We start from the raw sequence: 15140 nt of genomic DNA on the forward strand, positions 1-15140 counted from the left end.
AAACGCATGGATGTTAGAAGTTCATTCCTTTTATGAATAGGAAGAGTATTATATAGAAGGGAACACAACAGAGGGAAAATTGGCTTACTCTTATGATCCCAGTAGCCAGAGCACAAGACTGATACGTTGTGTGTAATCTTGCTTTCCTATTGTACATCTTTCTGTTTAGTTAAATCAATAGGTTCTGCATAGGGGAGAGGGAGAAATTTCTTGCACTGGTGGCTTTGGGAAATATTACAGTATAGGTTATTACGATTATTGATTTGTTAGGAAGCAAAAGGCTGAGCATTCTGTGAGAGAGTATGCATTTTTGATAGTGATTTTGCCTATAGGAAACACTGCTTCCTCCAGATCTTTAGAAACCTGAAAGAAGTGGTTTAAAAAAAAAAAAACAACCCTAAAACTGTTTTCCCTCCATTTTCTTTATTGTTCTACATATGCAATGTACATACAGCTATTTTCAGTAAGCAGCCAAATCTATCTTCATGGTGTTGTTACTTACAAGGAAATAAAAATGCCTGATAATACTTAATGTGTTCATAATAATATTTTGCTTTTATGTAAGGAATTTATATTCTGAAAAGAAGTTAGGACTTGGAAGAGGTCTTACTCTGTATGTGTGTACGTATGTATGCATTATATATATGAAAGGTGTTCATATATATATATACACACACACACATTCTTACTGAGATGTGTTTATATACATGCACACATGGTTGTGTGTTTGTATATGTGCCCTAGTAAGTATATGTTTGAACGTTGTTATTGGGTGTAGCTGAAGAGGCTGATCTGGAGATTGTAGCAGAAAAAGACAAATCAAGAGAAGTGTGTTGGATAAGATATCTTAATTCTTTTAAAGTTAAGTCAGATTAAAAAAAAACAAACACAAAAAAACAAAAGCACCATAAACCTCTCCAAACTGAACATTCTTACTTACTGCAACATTTTTATTGCAGAAGAAATTTGAATATGACCTAGGCGTGCTGTCTTGACAACTCAGTACCTGCTTGCTAAGTTCTCGTTGGTCCTATTGGAAAAGTGGTAATGATTTTTCACATATTTGGGGAAACTGAACTCAAAAGCTACTGCTGGATAATTCCCAGTGTGTAGGAAACAGTTTTCTACAATTCCTGACCTGGGTTCTCTTGATGTAGTAGACCCCAAATTGCAAATCTTTTCATCACCTCAGACTTGGTGAACTCAACAGGTTATCTGCATGTGTGCTGTTGCAAACTAATGCTCAAGTCCTGTGGGGAGAGCAGTAATTTTGAGTCACTGTGCTTCTGCGTGCTCTGTCCAGCTGAAAATCTTTTCTAATAAGAGAGGATGAAAGATAGTTGTGAAAAAACCTCCTCCACCTTGAATAGTTCAAAAAGGTTAATGAAGAATCAAGTTTATACATATGGGACTCTGTCATAGGCATACAGATGTTCTGGTATATTAGCCGTTCTGTTGTCCATACCAAGTTTTAGGAGGTCTAGGAACAAAGCTGAAATACCAATGAAGAAGATAGCCATACAGGTTTATAGTCCTGGAGGAGCTGCATTTGATGTTATCTAGAACTATTCTAAAACGAAATTTCTAAATCAATTTTTTAGCTGGATTGATCCATTTCTGATTATAACAAGAGCAGATGAAGGATGTGAAATTAAGCAGTGAAATCAAAACAGAATGCCTGGAGTTGAGAAGGAAAAGTGGCATACATATTTGTTTAGGTAGCTTTAAGAAACAAAAAAACAGTATTCCAGGTGCAGTTTTACCAACAGGTAGTTTGAGCTAACTCTTCTATCAATTTTATTTCTACTTCTAGTAAGGTGGCAGAAGTCTTCTGGTCCCGCTCCCTGCATGGAGAGGGCCAGGCAACAGCAGTGGTTTGAGTGTGTCCTGCAGCACTGTACCTGTGCGCAGAACCTGGAGGCATGGGGTTTAGGGACTTTTATTTCAGTGGGTCTGGTATTTCCAGGATCAAAAAGAATTAGTCTTTTAAAAGAAGAGATTAGGCTGGCGAAACCCAGGCGAGCTGCAGTATGCCGTTTGTGTTGATGATGGCACATTCTGATGTAGGGAGCGTGGTCTAATTCAGAGCTGGTGGCAGATACAACTTTAATTTTCTTTCCAGTTGCATAACAGCTTCTTGCCTTGCAGAAAAATAAATGCTTTAAGTATTGTTCCATTTGTCTTTTTAACTGTGATTGCAGTCATACTGGAATCACAAGATTTAGCTGTTCATATTTGTGGAAATTATGAATATAGCGATTGTATTCTTCAGTCTCCCTGCTGGTACAAAGGGCAGCACTGAGTCACGAGTTCACTCGGATACTTTATGTAAAATACATCTGCATTAAATGTATGGTGTTAGTTCTGTTTCCGAGTATCGAGACAACGGTGCTGTGACTCATTTGTATCACACTTGAACAAACTTGTATTTTCCATCATTGAGGGTTTTTTAATAAACAATGCAAGTGTTCTTCTGGACTGAGCCCTCAGTTGCTCCAGTCACACACATCTCTCTGTGTCTTCCTGAGTCCTGAAGTTTTTTCCCCCCAAACAGGCTGTTCAGTCAACCTGGTTATTATATTTTGCTTGAACTGTAAAGGCACTGTTAGTAAACTCTGTGCTATATGGAGGAAAAAAAAAAAGAATTTTGAAGACCGTAGCAGTGCAATTTGAGTACCATGTCTGGTATCAATACTGTGTCTTATAAGAGCTCTCAGATGTTGCCAAATGAGCCTTGTAACACCCTTCTGGAGCTGGCCGTAACTTTATCTCTTACAGCCGTGGAGCTGGGTCACTTCACGGCTGGCCCGAGGAGCACGGCTGGCTGCCCGTCCTGCCCCAGCCTCCCGCACCGCTCCGTGCACCATTGCGTTGGGCGCGAGGCGAAGGATGGCACCGGCTCAGCTTCAGAGCGCTGCTGGCATCTAATGGGTAAAAATGCCTAGGCTCTGAGAGCTCTTGTCACTAATAGATGTGCTTTAATCGCAGACCCTACCTGTCTGTCTAAATCGTCCGGGGATCTGCTAGCCATGGGGAGCTAGCTCCGTGCCTGACATTGGGCAGTGCTGCGAGGCTGCCGCTGTCCCGCCGTCCCCCTTGCCCCTCGCAAGCTGTGTGCGCGCCTCTCGGCCCCTCCGAGCGATGTGGTTCTTGTTCGGCCTCGCCTCTGGGGCTGCGTGAGGAAACCATTCCTACGGTAGGTCTTCGCTGTAAGCTGCTCGCTGCTTTCTGCTCTGCTGCGCTCCCTGCGTGCTGTGGTTCAGAGACCTTGCAGGAATGGGCGCGGGGTAGCCGGGATTCCCTGGGCTTGTATCTCTCAACTCTTGCTGCAGGTGTGTTTTCCTTTTTACATTCCATGCTATCTCAACTATCTCAAGTGCCAGGGCTTTGTTACAAATAGTACAGTTGCAGTAAGAGAGGCTGGTGGTATGAACAGGGCACTGGTATGAAAGTGCCCACGTCAGTACAGCTTGTTCTGCTCTGGAGCCAAGACAAACAATAACACGAAGATGCTACTGCTTCCAGTACCAAGGTTTCTTCTGGTGTGGAAAGAGAGGGCAACCAACTCAGTTCTGCATTTACTAAATAACTTCCAAAGTTGATCGGCACCTAATACAAAAAGTGATTTTTTTTTTTCCCTGGGAAAAATTCTCGTTAGTTACCTTTCAGTGCTTTTAAAGGGGTGCATAAATAAAACACTTTGGAAGTGCTGCTGCTGACATCTTGCATTTGCTGGAAGTTACTGAACTTTCAGAAAATCCTGCCTGTTGCCTAGCTGCTTTGTGCCTCTCACCAGTAACTCAGCTGCAATTCTCACCCACTGGACTAGAAAGAAGCCAGAGAAGGAGTTTTCTGTAGTTAAATTGTAACTGTAGTAGTAGATTGTTGCCACGGGCCAGGCTTCGCTGGGGGAGCTTCTACCCCGGCAGCAGAGCTTAGGGCTTGCAGCTCTCCGGGCATTTAAAAGGCACCTTTAGCATTAAAGCTATAGTGTGGCAGCTCTTCCTCAGCTGTAGTGCAGTGCTTTTACCAACTCTCCTTGCTCTTCTGCCCTTCCCCCTCTTACTCTATCAGGAGGAAATGTCATTTTGAAGTTAATTATTAATGGTTTTCAAGCCTGGAACAGCCTGTGCTTCTCAAGGCTGTTACAGTCTGCCAAACTTGTCATGTTTATGGATTTGTCTAGGACTGCTTGAGAAGGCTGGGGAAATAGTTTTAAGAATATAGTGAAGAGCACCGGTCAGTTGGGTGAAAAGGAGCAACGTTGGTGTGCGTCGTAGGGTAATGGCTGCGTGGGTTCACGGCTTGGTCGTGTGGAGAGAAGTTTGACTGGAAGGGGCAAACGGTAAATGCCTTCTGTTTGTTACCATTTCTTTGGGAAAATGCATTTCTTTCATTAAATAAATAATGAATTTATCTGAACTTAAAATTTGAAATGTATTTGGTATTTCAATACGTTGTGGAAATGTTTCTTTTCATCGCTTAATGAAATCTGCTTCTGAAGAAGCTTCTGAAGTACGAACAGTCTTAAAACTGATCAAAATTATTTAGACATAATAATTGGTAGATGCCTTGAGGCAGGCTTTCTTTTGCTCCGTTCAGCAGCCGTGTCTGCCACGTGCAGCCAAATCCTACTTGCTTTGCTCCGAGACGGAGGGCGCCAGAGCTGACTGTAGCCCGTAGGTGCCACTGGGTGCGCTGGGATGAACTTGCAGAGATCATCCTGCGCTTGGGGAAGGAGGGCTGGCCTCTAAAAATGCCAGGGGGAACGGACAGACCTCTCCAAGTCTAGTGGCAATGGAAATCAACTCTGAAGCTACTCGACCAGTCAAACCTGCCTCTGGTGCTTTGCGTGGGGATCGTGCTCTTCAGTGACTTTTCCGCTGGTTTTGTTTACTCTGCCGTGCGTCCTGCAGTGGTCTTGTGCACACATTTGGACTTGGTTTTAAGTGAAATTTAACTGGGAGATGCGCTCCAGCTGCTCCAGAGTGTAAACTCCCCAAAATGAGCACAGGATGATTTTATTTCCTTCGGCACCAGCTGCCTTGCTCTACAGATCCCTCTCCTGTTGTGCTGCTCCACGTGTTAATATAGATGTAGTCTGACAAGCTGCAGTTTGTATGCGGAAGCAGGAGCAGTCTTGATAAGAAATGTGCAGAAAGATGTATAAGCTCAGTGAAATGATTTGTGACGGGGCCAGCTGAGGGAGAATCCACTCTGCGGTAGGTGAAAATGTACAATATACTGCTTTCTTTAACCAGCAGACCTCTTCAGAAAAATCACAAATACCCAACACTGCAACACAGTAGTCTTTTAGTCTTTGCAGTGTAGCTGTCAGATTATATTGTAAGGCAAATCTCCCAAAATATGTATTAAAAAAAATCAATAAACCCACATGAATGTGGCAGTCCTGTTACGGGAAAGGATGTGATGGCATTTTTCCCTTTCAGTCTTGTTGTACAGCTCTGCTGACTGGGTCTGTGCCTGGGTTTTCATCTGGGTGGGGGGAAAACTCATTCTATTAATAAACTTAGCTTCTCAAGGTGAAGACCTCCAGCAGCAGTTGTACTAGGTAGTTCTGTGCTGTCCTGCTCTATTTCATTACATACAGGTTAGTACAGGGAGCACTTTTGTCTGAAACACCTTCTGAGCGCCGCCTGTGAGTGTAGAGCAGAGCTCCTCAGGTATAGAATGCTGCAGGATTTTTTATGTGCCTGATTCACGGGAACACCTGCACAATTGTCTTGTTCTGTGGTTATGTGAAAATGTTTCCATTGGAAAGCGTTTCCAAATGAAAATGCATCTTCGAGTGTGATTTTTGCTTTTTTTGTTTTTCTTTCCTTTTTTTTTTAAAGTAAAATAGTGGGAGTAAGGGAGAAGTGTTTGTGGGAAGGCAATAGATAGTATTTTCATTCAAGAACTCAAGACCGTTTTTTACTTTTCTGGAGTGAAATTTGACTTTTAGAGTTTAGTCTGTCATGATTGCACCAAAGATTGTTCTCCCAGGGTATGTCATCTGCTTTATTCAGTGCTTAACTGTTTTTTCTTTCCTGAATTGCTAAAATGTGCTCATAATAGCTCAATAAACACATCTTATCTGGGAGCAGAACCGCTGGCGGCGGTCGGCGTTGCAAGCTTATCGCTGCTTCCCCCCAGAGGAGTCGCCTGGATTCCGCGCCCCCTGCTTTGGCAGCCGCCCACAGAAGCGCTGGGCACCGCAGCATGCTCTGCGAGTCAGAAACATGCTGCGCTCACCCGAAACTTAAGCCTTCTTGCTTTCTTCTTCTGAAACCAGCACAAGTGGGGGAGAGCCCCTGGGCTCCTCCTGGAACGGGAAAGCAAGGGGCAGCGCGCGTTTGAGGAGCGAGCTTGGCAGAACGGCCAATTCACCTGCGCTAGCTTGAAGGTTAAACTCTTGCTTTGTACTTAGATGTAAGCTTTTTTTCCCCTAAAGTTTCTTGAGCTAAGTCAAAATTTCAGTATTTTGTGCTGAATTACAGGGGTTTCAATGAAGTATCAAGCTCAGACTTAATTTCAATGTGATTTTTTCTGACTTCAGCAAGCATTCTGCGTTTTTATTGAGTAGCGTTTGCAGTGAGAGCCCCAAAGTGCACTGCTCTGTGCTGCGAACCAAAGTGAGCAGGGACAGCTGGGAGATGGGCTTCAGAAGTGTGCTTCTGAGCTCAACTAAAAGGCTAGCGTAGGCATAGGAAAAGAAATAGAAAACCAAGCTCTAAAACCACTGTATCATTGAGACTTGCTGGGTTTTGTTTTCTCTTGTAAGTAAAGCTTTATTTCAGATTAAATCAGTGAAGTACTCCTTTGTTGCTTGGTGATTTACTACCCTTTTTTGAATTAATAGTTGTATGTGGTATTGTCTAAATACGTTTCGATTCATTAACTTCTGTGAAGCGCTCCATAGAAGAGAAATGAACCCATTTGTTTCAAAATCTCACCCCATGACAAAAGCTATTGAGACAGTTTTCGAAATTGAGAAGGAATGTATTTTGTCCCCTAATTCCTTCCCCTGGATTACTGTCACTTACGTACTCGGGTTAGTACAGAAACCTGTGTGCTGATGTGGTGGTGTGTGTTCCTCTTTTTGCTATGACAAAGGTGATTACTTGGAGATGGCTCCCTAAGGGAGGTGGTACACCCATGTGCAATAACTTACATATTCTGAATCTCTCTTGTTTTTGAGTGTTGGTAAGGCAGCGTTATTGTGCTAGAGCAGGCCTCAGGCGAACTCACTCAGTTGAAGTGCTCCTATTTTGGTGTTGTACGCTGATAATAGGGAACCTCCTCTTTTTGCTAGTAATTAAATATAAACTCCATCTGTCTTAAGTCTTACCTTCAGTACAGTTGTACTGTTAGCTTCAACCAGTTTAAATAAATTCTTTGGGGGATAACACAGAATCCTGAATCATTTCAACAAGAATATCGAGAAATTCAGGGCAGGAATTTTTTTTTTCTCCGTTATTTGTTAATGTAGGTCCAAACATATTGGAATCTATGCATGAATTTATGTTACGTTTGATGGAATAAAAACTGTCCTTATTAAAGCTATGTGAGGGGTACTTGGAAGTATTTTTAAATTTAAACACAGCTAGGCGCTTTTTAATGGAGCATGTTATTTAAGAGGGGATTCAAGAATTTGGAGAATGTTTGTCTATGTTTTGAGATTGTGAGTCAGTGCCTTTTCCTTGGTGTTTAGCATTACATGACACGAAGGTTTAAGATGGTGTTTGACAGATCTGGAGTGGCACGCAGCAGGGTTGGAAGAGCTGGAAGGTTTGGCATCTGAGAGCTATTCTGTCTCTGCATTTTAAGGTGGAGTTGGGATTCCTCATTGTATATGCAGGCAAGGCACTGCTGTCATTTCCCTTTTCCATCCAGTGTTCTGCTAGCACACTCAGCTCGTGGTTTGGGAAGGGAAGCTGCATCGTGGGGCACAACCCTGGAGGCTTTGCACAGCGCTGGCCATGAGCTCTGGGAGGCAGCAGGATGAGCCCTGCGCTGTCGCACAGGCTGTGTGGAGGGTGGGGGAGAAATGTGGCTGCCATGGCCAGGCCTGGCAAAGTACCTGGTGTTGCACAAAGCAGATTTTTATTCCTGATTTCAGAGGTGTGATGGCTCTTTCTGGAAAGCTCTAGAGGCATAGCCTTTTGAAAATGTGATGGCCTCAAGGAGAGAAAAGTCGATCGGACAGAAATTTGGATCTCGACCTTACTGTGACTTCCCAAGTCAAAATTATCCACTTTTATTTTAACTTTCACTTCTCTTGCAGCAAGGAAGCAATTGTATTGGCAGAAATGCACAAACACACGCATGGGTCCAACTCACAAAGTCAGCATATCCGAAAGAATATGGTTAATATTTAATTTCCAAGTCTGACGTGGGTGAGGTGGGAATTGGTGTCTCTCCCCCCTGCGACTGTGCCACTGATAAGCAAACTTCTGCAATGGGCAGGTGTATGACTTCAAGTACCTGCATTTCATGAATGGACTGATTACTGTGCATCTTAATTTATCCAGAAAGTGACAATCATTTATGTGAACACATATGCACACAAGGTATTTTGGGCCCTGTACTGCACTGTCACTTTCATGGCAGTGAAATTCCTGGAGCGTTGTGCTGTTTGTCTGTTTGCTCTTACAAGCCTGATGGTACTTGTGACAAAGGGGTAGGACAGTGGGTAGGCTCAGCTTGCAAATAGGGCCCATTGCATTATTTTTACATTGCCATTTGTAAGTAATTGTATTGGTTTTTTTTTTTTAAGCTTAAGTTGTTGAAGGCTGTGGTATATTCATATGTAGAAATGCTGGAGGCTTTTAAATGAAAGCAGAGTTCTTATGGCACAAAGCTGGTTCTTCCACATCAAAAATCATTGGTGCTGGCCTGTTGCAGACTTATCTCTCTTCTGCCCTGTGCAGTTGCTGAAAACATTTACTAATGTAATCTGTTGCTGCTGCAGTCTGTGTGCTAAAGACACTGCACTGGTCAGGCATGATGAGCTTGCTTTTTGCTGTAAGAAACTAAATAGAAAATTCAAGCTACGTAGTTTAGCAAATACTTGTCCTTTTTTTTTTTTTTTTTTAATGGGGAAACTGCTGTGAACTTTGGAAATGTGAATGCAGAATCCTTACCTGCTTTTTCTTTTTCTCTCCCTCTGTAGGTATGGCCTCACAAGTCTTGGTCTATCCACCGTATGTTTATCAAACCCAGTCAAGTGCCTTTTGTAGTGTGAAGAAACTCAAACTAGAACCAAGCAGTTGTGTGTACCACGAAAGAGCCTACCCGCAAATCTATGTGAATGGTAAAAACTTTGGAATTTCTCCCCACAGGGTTAGTACTTTCTTTCAGACTAAAAACCCATTTGACAGACCTCGAGGACAGAACTTTTTGGTGCAGTCAAATGCTGTTGCTTTAAAAAATATTGCAGGTGCTACAAAAGCATTAGCAGCGCGGGCGCAGCGAGCTCAGATAGAGGCACCTCCGACTGGGACTCAAGGAAGCAGATTAGATATACTGGAAGGACCCCAGCGATGTGGATTGAAGCGTAAGAGTGAAGAGCTGGATAATCAGAACAACACGATGCAGATTGTTGATGAACTGTCCATATTGCCTGCGATGTTGCAAACCAATGTAGGAAACCCAGTGACAGTTGTGACTACTGCTGCAACTTCAAAACAAGGTGGTACAAGTGGAGATGGAGACTACCAGCTAGTACAGCATGAGGTATTGTGCTCTGTGAAAAATACTTACGAGGTTCTTGACTTCCTTGGGCGAGGGACCTTTGGACAAGTGGTGAAGTGCTGGAAAAGAGGGACAAATGAGATCGTGGCAATCAAAATCCTGAAGAATCATCCTTCATATGCACGCCAAGGACAAATAGAAGTGAGCATATTAGCAAGACTAAGTACTGAAAATGCTGATGAATTCAATTTTGTGAGAGCCTATGAATGCTTTCAGCATCGTAACCATACTTGTCTGGTTTTTGAGATGTTGGAACAGAATTTATATGACTTCCTGAAACAAAACAAATTCAGCCCTCTTCAATTGAAAGTAATACGGCCTATTCTGCAACAGGTGGCCACTGCACTGAAAAAACTGAAAAGTCTTGGTTTAATCCATGCTGACCTCAAACCAGAGAACATTATGTTGGTGGATCCTGTTCGGCAGCCTTACCGGGTTAAAGTAATAGATTTTGGGTCTGCCAGCCATGTATCAAAGACTATTTGTTCAACCTATTTACAATCTCGGTATTATAGGTAGGTGTCTTTTACTTTTTTAACTTTTAATGGAAAAGTTTTTTTTTTTTTTTTTTTGTATATTAATGTTAATGGTTTAAATAATTACTCCTCCAGATAACTAATAGTAATTTGGAAAACACAAGGACCATTTAAGAATCTAGGACATACTAAGATTAAGTGGTTGGTTACTATTTTGAACATGAATATTTGCTTTGAATATTTTCATAATGTTAATTTTTTTCTAGAAGTATGTTAGAAAAAAATAGTGTTTGCTTGCTTGATTAGCATGCCTTTCCTGCCTTCCTAATAAGAGTTTTTTTCTGTAAGCAGCTGGACAGTGTACTAGAAACACCATATTTTATGTACCGTTGCCAAAGATGATGTAAACTCCTCTGTTTTTCTCCCGTACTTCTAAATATTTTGCCTAGTTCTTATAAACTCAATTCTAATTGAGTGCCTTCAGCAGCTGTGGACTTCAGTGAACTCCTGGAGTTAGTGAGTGACAGTATACTTAAATGTTTCAGGTGATACCAGATGGGCATTTAAAGTGATTTTGATAAATGGTTGCATTGTACATTGGACTCAAAATGGATGTATATTTCTGATTTTTTTTTAATCCTTTCCTTGTATAGACATCCAATTGGTGAAACAGGTAAAAGCCATTAATATTTAACATCTGAAGTGCTTCTGTTTTCTTTATAAGATGAGCTTGTCTTCATAGAACACCTTTTTCAGTTCTGCTTTGCATTGTTGGCAGCTGTGTATCCTGTGTATTGCCTGTCTCTGCAAATTCAGGAAAAAGCTAGTAACCTAGCACAATGAGTAATCTAAAGACAATTTTAAATATGTTACAGCTATTCATGTTGGAAGTGAAAACTTGTGCAACACAGTTCTGGGCATGATGAAACTATGGTGATTGGAGTTCATGCCAGAAGAATCTGTTTTTTGACCATAGCTTGTAAACAAGAATGTTTCATGTACTGTCCTCATATAAAATATTCTAATTAATCACCTGCATTTCCTTATTAGTAATTGCAAACTACAGTTAAGGTTTGCGAATGCATACAAAGTTGACTAAATTGGGAAGTCATGTTGACTGATGCATACCCACGTTATAGAGAAACCTGCACATGAGAAATAAGAAATGAAGTAACTTGAGAACTCCTTTTAGTGTAAGAGCTGTACGCCATTCAAGATATGCATATTTTATGGAGCCTGGAAATACAACAAGTCCTGAAAAGGCAGCATGAGTTCTGTGAGGTTATGTACAAGTGGAAATGTCTTAACATCAGCTGTTGTGTACAAATTCATAATTCAGCAGCTACTCGAAGTGCGTGTGAGAATTCTCATATGGAAGCATGAGAATACTTCTGTACATATTTTGGCTTTTTTATTTATTGACACAGTTGCAGATTATCGTGAGCTATTGCTGTTTCTGTCTCCTTCCCCCCTGCCCAAGAACTGACAAAGGGAGAGGCTGTAGGCAACCAGGCTGGGTGGTCCTATTGTAATACTTCATTTGGTACAGTCTAGTTTCAGACTTGTTTTTTCTACTTTACATGACTTAGACATAGCATTGTTATGCTTATTCAGCGGCCCACGTACAAATTTTAGCTGTTATTTTTTGGGGGTTTATGCTTCTTAGCACCTATTCTCTAGGATTTTGACATGTACAGAGTTGCACAGGTCTCTGTGCTTCAAGATCAATGTGAGGCTCCTTGGCATCTCTTGTGTAGTTTGGATACTTGCATTACATTATGTGTGCTGAAGTGCGACTAAGTAGGGTTTGTGCATGTACACTCAAAAATAATTTTTTGGGGGTTACCAAGAATAAAACTGGTAGGTGTATATGCTTGTCTTGGCTCCGTGTAAGAACTTCACATGGGGTTTAGCTCATGAAAAGGTCGAATGATATTCGTATAGAGGGATACAACGTGCACCTAAAATTCCCCAGTTACTATGTGGCGCTTGAGTGCATTGTAAATATTCAGACTGTTCAGTAAAGATCATATTTTTTTATCCTACATAGTTTTACAGACCTTCTGTAAGGTAGCATTTAAATTGGTATTTTTTGAAAATAGAAAGGACATTCAAAAAGAACAGAGTCTGACAAGTTTCCTTGTAGATTGGGGTCTACTTATTTTAATAGTTCTGATACTGTATTTGAGGTAAATATTGGTTAAGAAAATTTTGAAATGGATATAAGTTTGATTTTACTTTTTTTCCTCCAGCAAGAAGTTTACTTCTGAAAAGGTTTTTAGCCCATTGGATTTCATTGTGGATGCATGGCTCTCTGCTGGTTGAGTGGCTCTAATTAACTTTGCGTAGCTTGGCATGCAGTTTCTCAAACTTCTTTTTATTGCTTAGAAGTACCTGACCAGTGTAAATAATGTCAGAAAATAGGGAGTTGACTCCAAAAGTGCTCAAAATAAGTGATGTCAAGGAGGTTTGAAGAGAAATGCTCTAACAAGGAATGAGGAGGACCTTCAGACAATAAATGGTATCAAGGTAGAATTTATTTTGCAAGCAATTTTGCCAATTGTCAATCAACAAAGGAGCTACTTCTTCAAATTTATCTGTACTTAAATGTTTTTGTATTAGAGGGTGGGAGTGATAGTGCAGGTTTGACTTGTTTGACTATGACATGTTGAAACAAACCCTTTAAAAAAAAGTGAGCGGCAATTGAGAGTTACTGAAATCTTCTCTCATTTTCTAAGTTCAGTGGTGCTATGTGTTTGTTTAGGTCACTTACAAATCCAATTAAATGAAAGTTTTCTTGCTCTTTAAAGCTTCAAACTAAATTAATTCAATTACAGTTCAGATTGGAACAACTTTTTAAAAAATGCTTGTTCCCTACAGCAACTGTCTTTCTTAGATATGATTGCATCTGTATTCTTGTATAAAGTCTTCAGAGCATGTTAACCTTCATGTGTATTATGAGCTTTACCTGTAGTTTTTACCAGTGGAGATCCCTATCTGTTCAGAGGTGACAGTGCATGAGATTTTGATTCACTAAGTGACAGGAACAGCACACTATCTAGGAAATATCCATATAAATGTCAGTGTAATATGAAACTTGACCTATTCTGATGTGCAAAAGCACTCTGCCAAGCTCAAGATGTTCAAGAAAAAGGTATGAGGCAGAAGGGTTGTGTTTTGCCTTTAAACAACTATTTTAGGATCTGCAGTCTTAGGGAAGGATGGAACAAAATGCCTTTAAATGTAGCGTGTATATTTTGCAAAGGAAGCAGGCCTGTCTTCCCCTCTGTGGGGGTGCCTACTTTGAACTCCGCTGTGCTGTGGCTTTGCTGGGGAACCAGGCAGAGGAGCAAAACTGTTCAGAGGGTTACATCAACCACTGCAGCTTCCCACCTTCTGTTCACCCGCATCTGCCCAGGCACTCGTGCCAGCACAAGGAGGAGGGTGCTGTGGGGAAAGGGAGCTGTCGTTTCTGGAAGCAGTGTTAACTTGGTAGAGTTTGTGGGTTACTTATGCCATGGCCATTTTCAAAAATGAGAGTTGTAGTTTGCAATGAGATTCAGCACTTTGCTGAAGGCATAGGTCCACCCTTGTCTGTAGAAATGTTTATCAAATGCTCAAGAGAAACATGTAAAGAAGTTTTGCAGAAGTGAACAAAGAGAAAACGTTTTTTTGTATCTCATCACCACGTTTTTTCCTGTGTATGTATGAGACTGTCATGAATTATTGCAAGAATGGAGAAGGCAACAAAATCTTCTGTTAACTGTATTTATTTTGAATGGTAGTACAGTATTTTAGGTCTGTAAGGGGATGCGAGTAATAAATTGGAAAACTATGTAATAATCCAATATTAGGACTTAAGGCAGGAAATGTAATACAGGCAAGTGAGTGGACAATGGATTTTCCTAAGTTTCACCTTACCTTGGTCTATAGCAGATGAAGAGGTGACACTGATGATTACTGAAAATCATACTGTAGTTCTGTATGAGGAGAGATCAGGCAAAGTGGTGCTACTTGAATTTGAAAACTGTAGCTGAGCAGAAGAGCGGTGACAAACTGCATTGAGTAGTAACTGTTTGATGTTTTCCTGGTGGCTTCAGTTTTCCCAAGCAAAGAGAAAGTAAGAAAATAATGAAATGTCAAAAAGTATATTTTTACTTGTTTTTAACTAATTTTTGAAAATTATTGCCAGAAACGAGATTATTCACCTGCAAAGACGGAGTATTGATGTGAGTAAGCAACGGCAGGGCACTATCTTAAGTCATGGTTTTCTTTTTTGTTTCAAAGATGAAATGTTATTCCAAATATTGTTTATCTGAAAGTCAGTGACTGTGCTTACATGCTGTTTTTATGCTGGCCTGGATTTTAATAGTTGTGGGCTAGAGGGATCTGGTATTCAAGGTCTTTTCTTTGCTGCTGGTCTCACACGTTAAGATTGCTGACCTTTTATGAGTGATCTAAGTAGGTAAGTAACTAAGCAGTGTATACATTTTGGAAAGAAAAAAGTTGCTTTTATATACAATGTAGATGATCAAGCTTTTGTCATATATGGAAATAGCATGATAAGTATGTTGCTCTGGGTCACCTGTGCCCTAAACCAAGAAAACTGGAGCCTTACATCCAGCATTAAAAGCTGCTTTTTGCCCTTTGTTGCACAGTGTGGGTTGGGAAGGAGGGGAATCAACAGATAGCTCTTATTTCTGACTCTCTTGTCTCATGCTTCTCTGGTGAGGTGGAAGATTTTTCTAAGTCATAATGTTCGTATGCTCTGGGAGTCATTTTCCTTTTTTTCGTCTCTCTCGTAAGGTTGTGTGTATTTTGGGAAAAGAAAGTGAGAAGAGGGGCTTCAGAGTGTTAGATTGCACAGAGCAGTAACCTGCACTGAGTTGGGTGGTACGAAATGGTCAA

At 41.0% G+C, this 15140-nt stretch overlaps 1 protein-coding gene across 5 annotated transcripts in view; it reads left to right on the plus strand.

The window, feature by feature from the left end:
* The window catches only part of HIPK3 (homeodomain interacting protein kinase 3), a 72943-nt gene that overhangs the window by 8081 nt on the left and 49722 nt on the right, over window positions 1–15140 (plus strand). For 4 of the 5 annotated variants that reach the window (XM_040559707.1, XM_040559706.1, XM_040559708.1 and 1 more), the window contains exon 2: window positions 9176–10271. In XM_040559707.1, the coding sequence (XP_040415641.1) occupies window positions 9178–10271 (1094 nt within the window). In that variant the 5' untranslated portion in view covers window positions 9176–9177. Of the gene's footprint in view, window positions 1–9175; window positions 10272–15140 lie in introns of those variants that run through there. The other variant, XM_040559709.1, reaches the window with a different exon arrangement.

This window comes from Cygnus olor, chromosome 5 (assembly GCF_009769625.2).
Source record: "Cygnus olor isolate bCygOlo1 chromosome 5, bCygOlo1.pri.v2, whole genome shotgun sequence".
Taxonomy (NCBI): Eukaryota; Metazoa; Chordata; class Aves; order Anseriformes; family Anatidae; genus Cygnus; species Cygnus olor.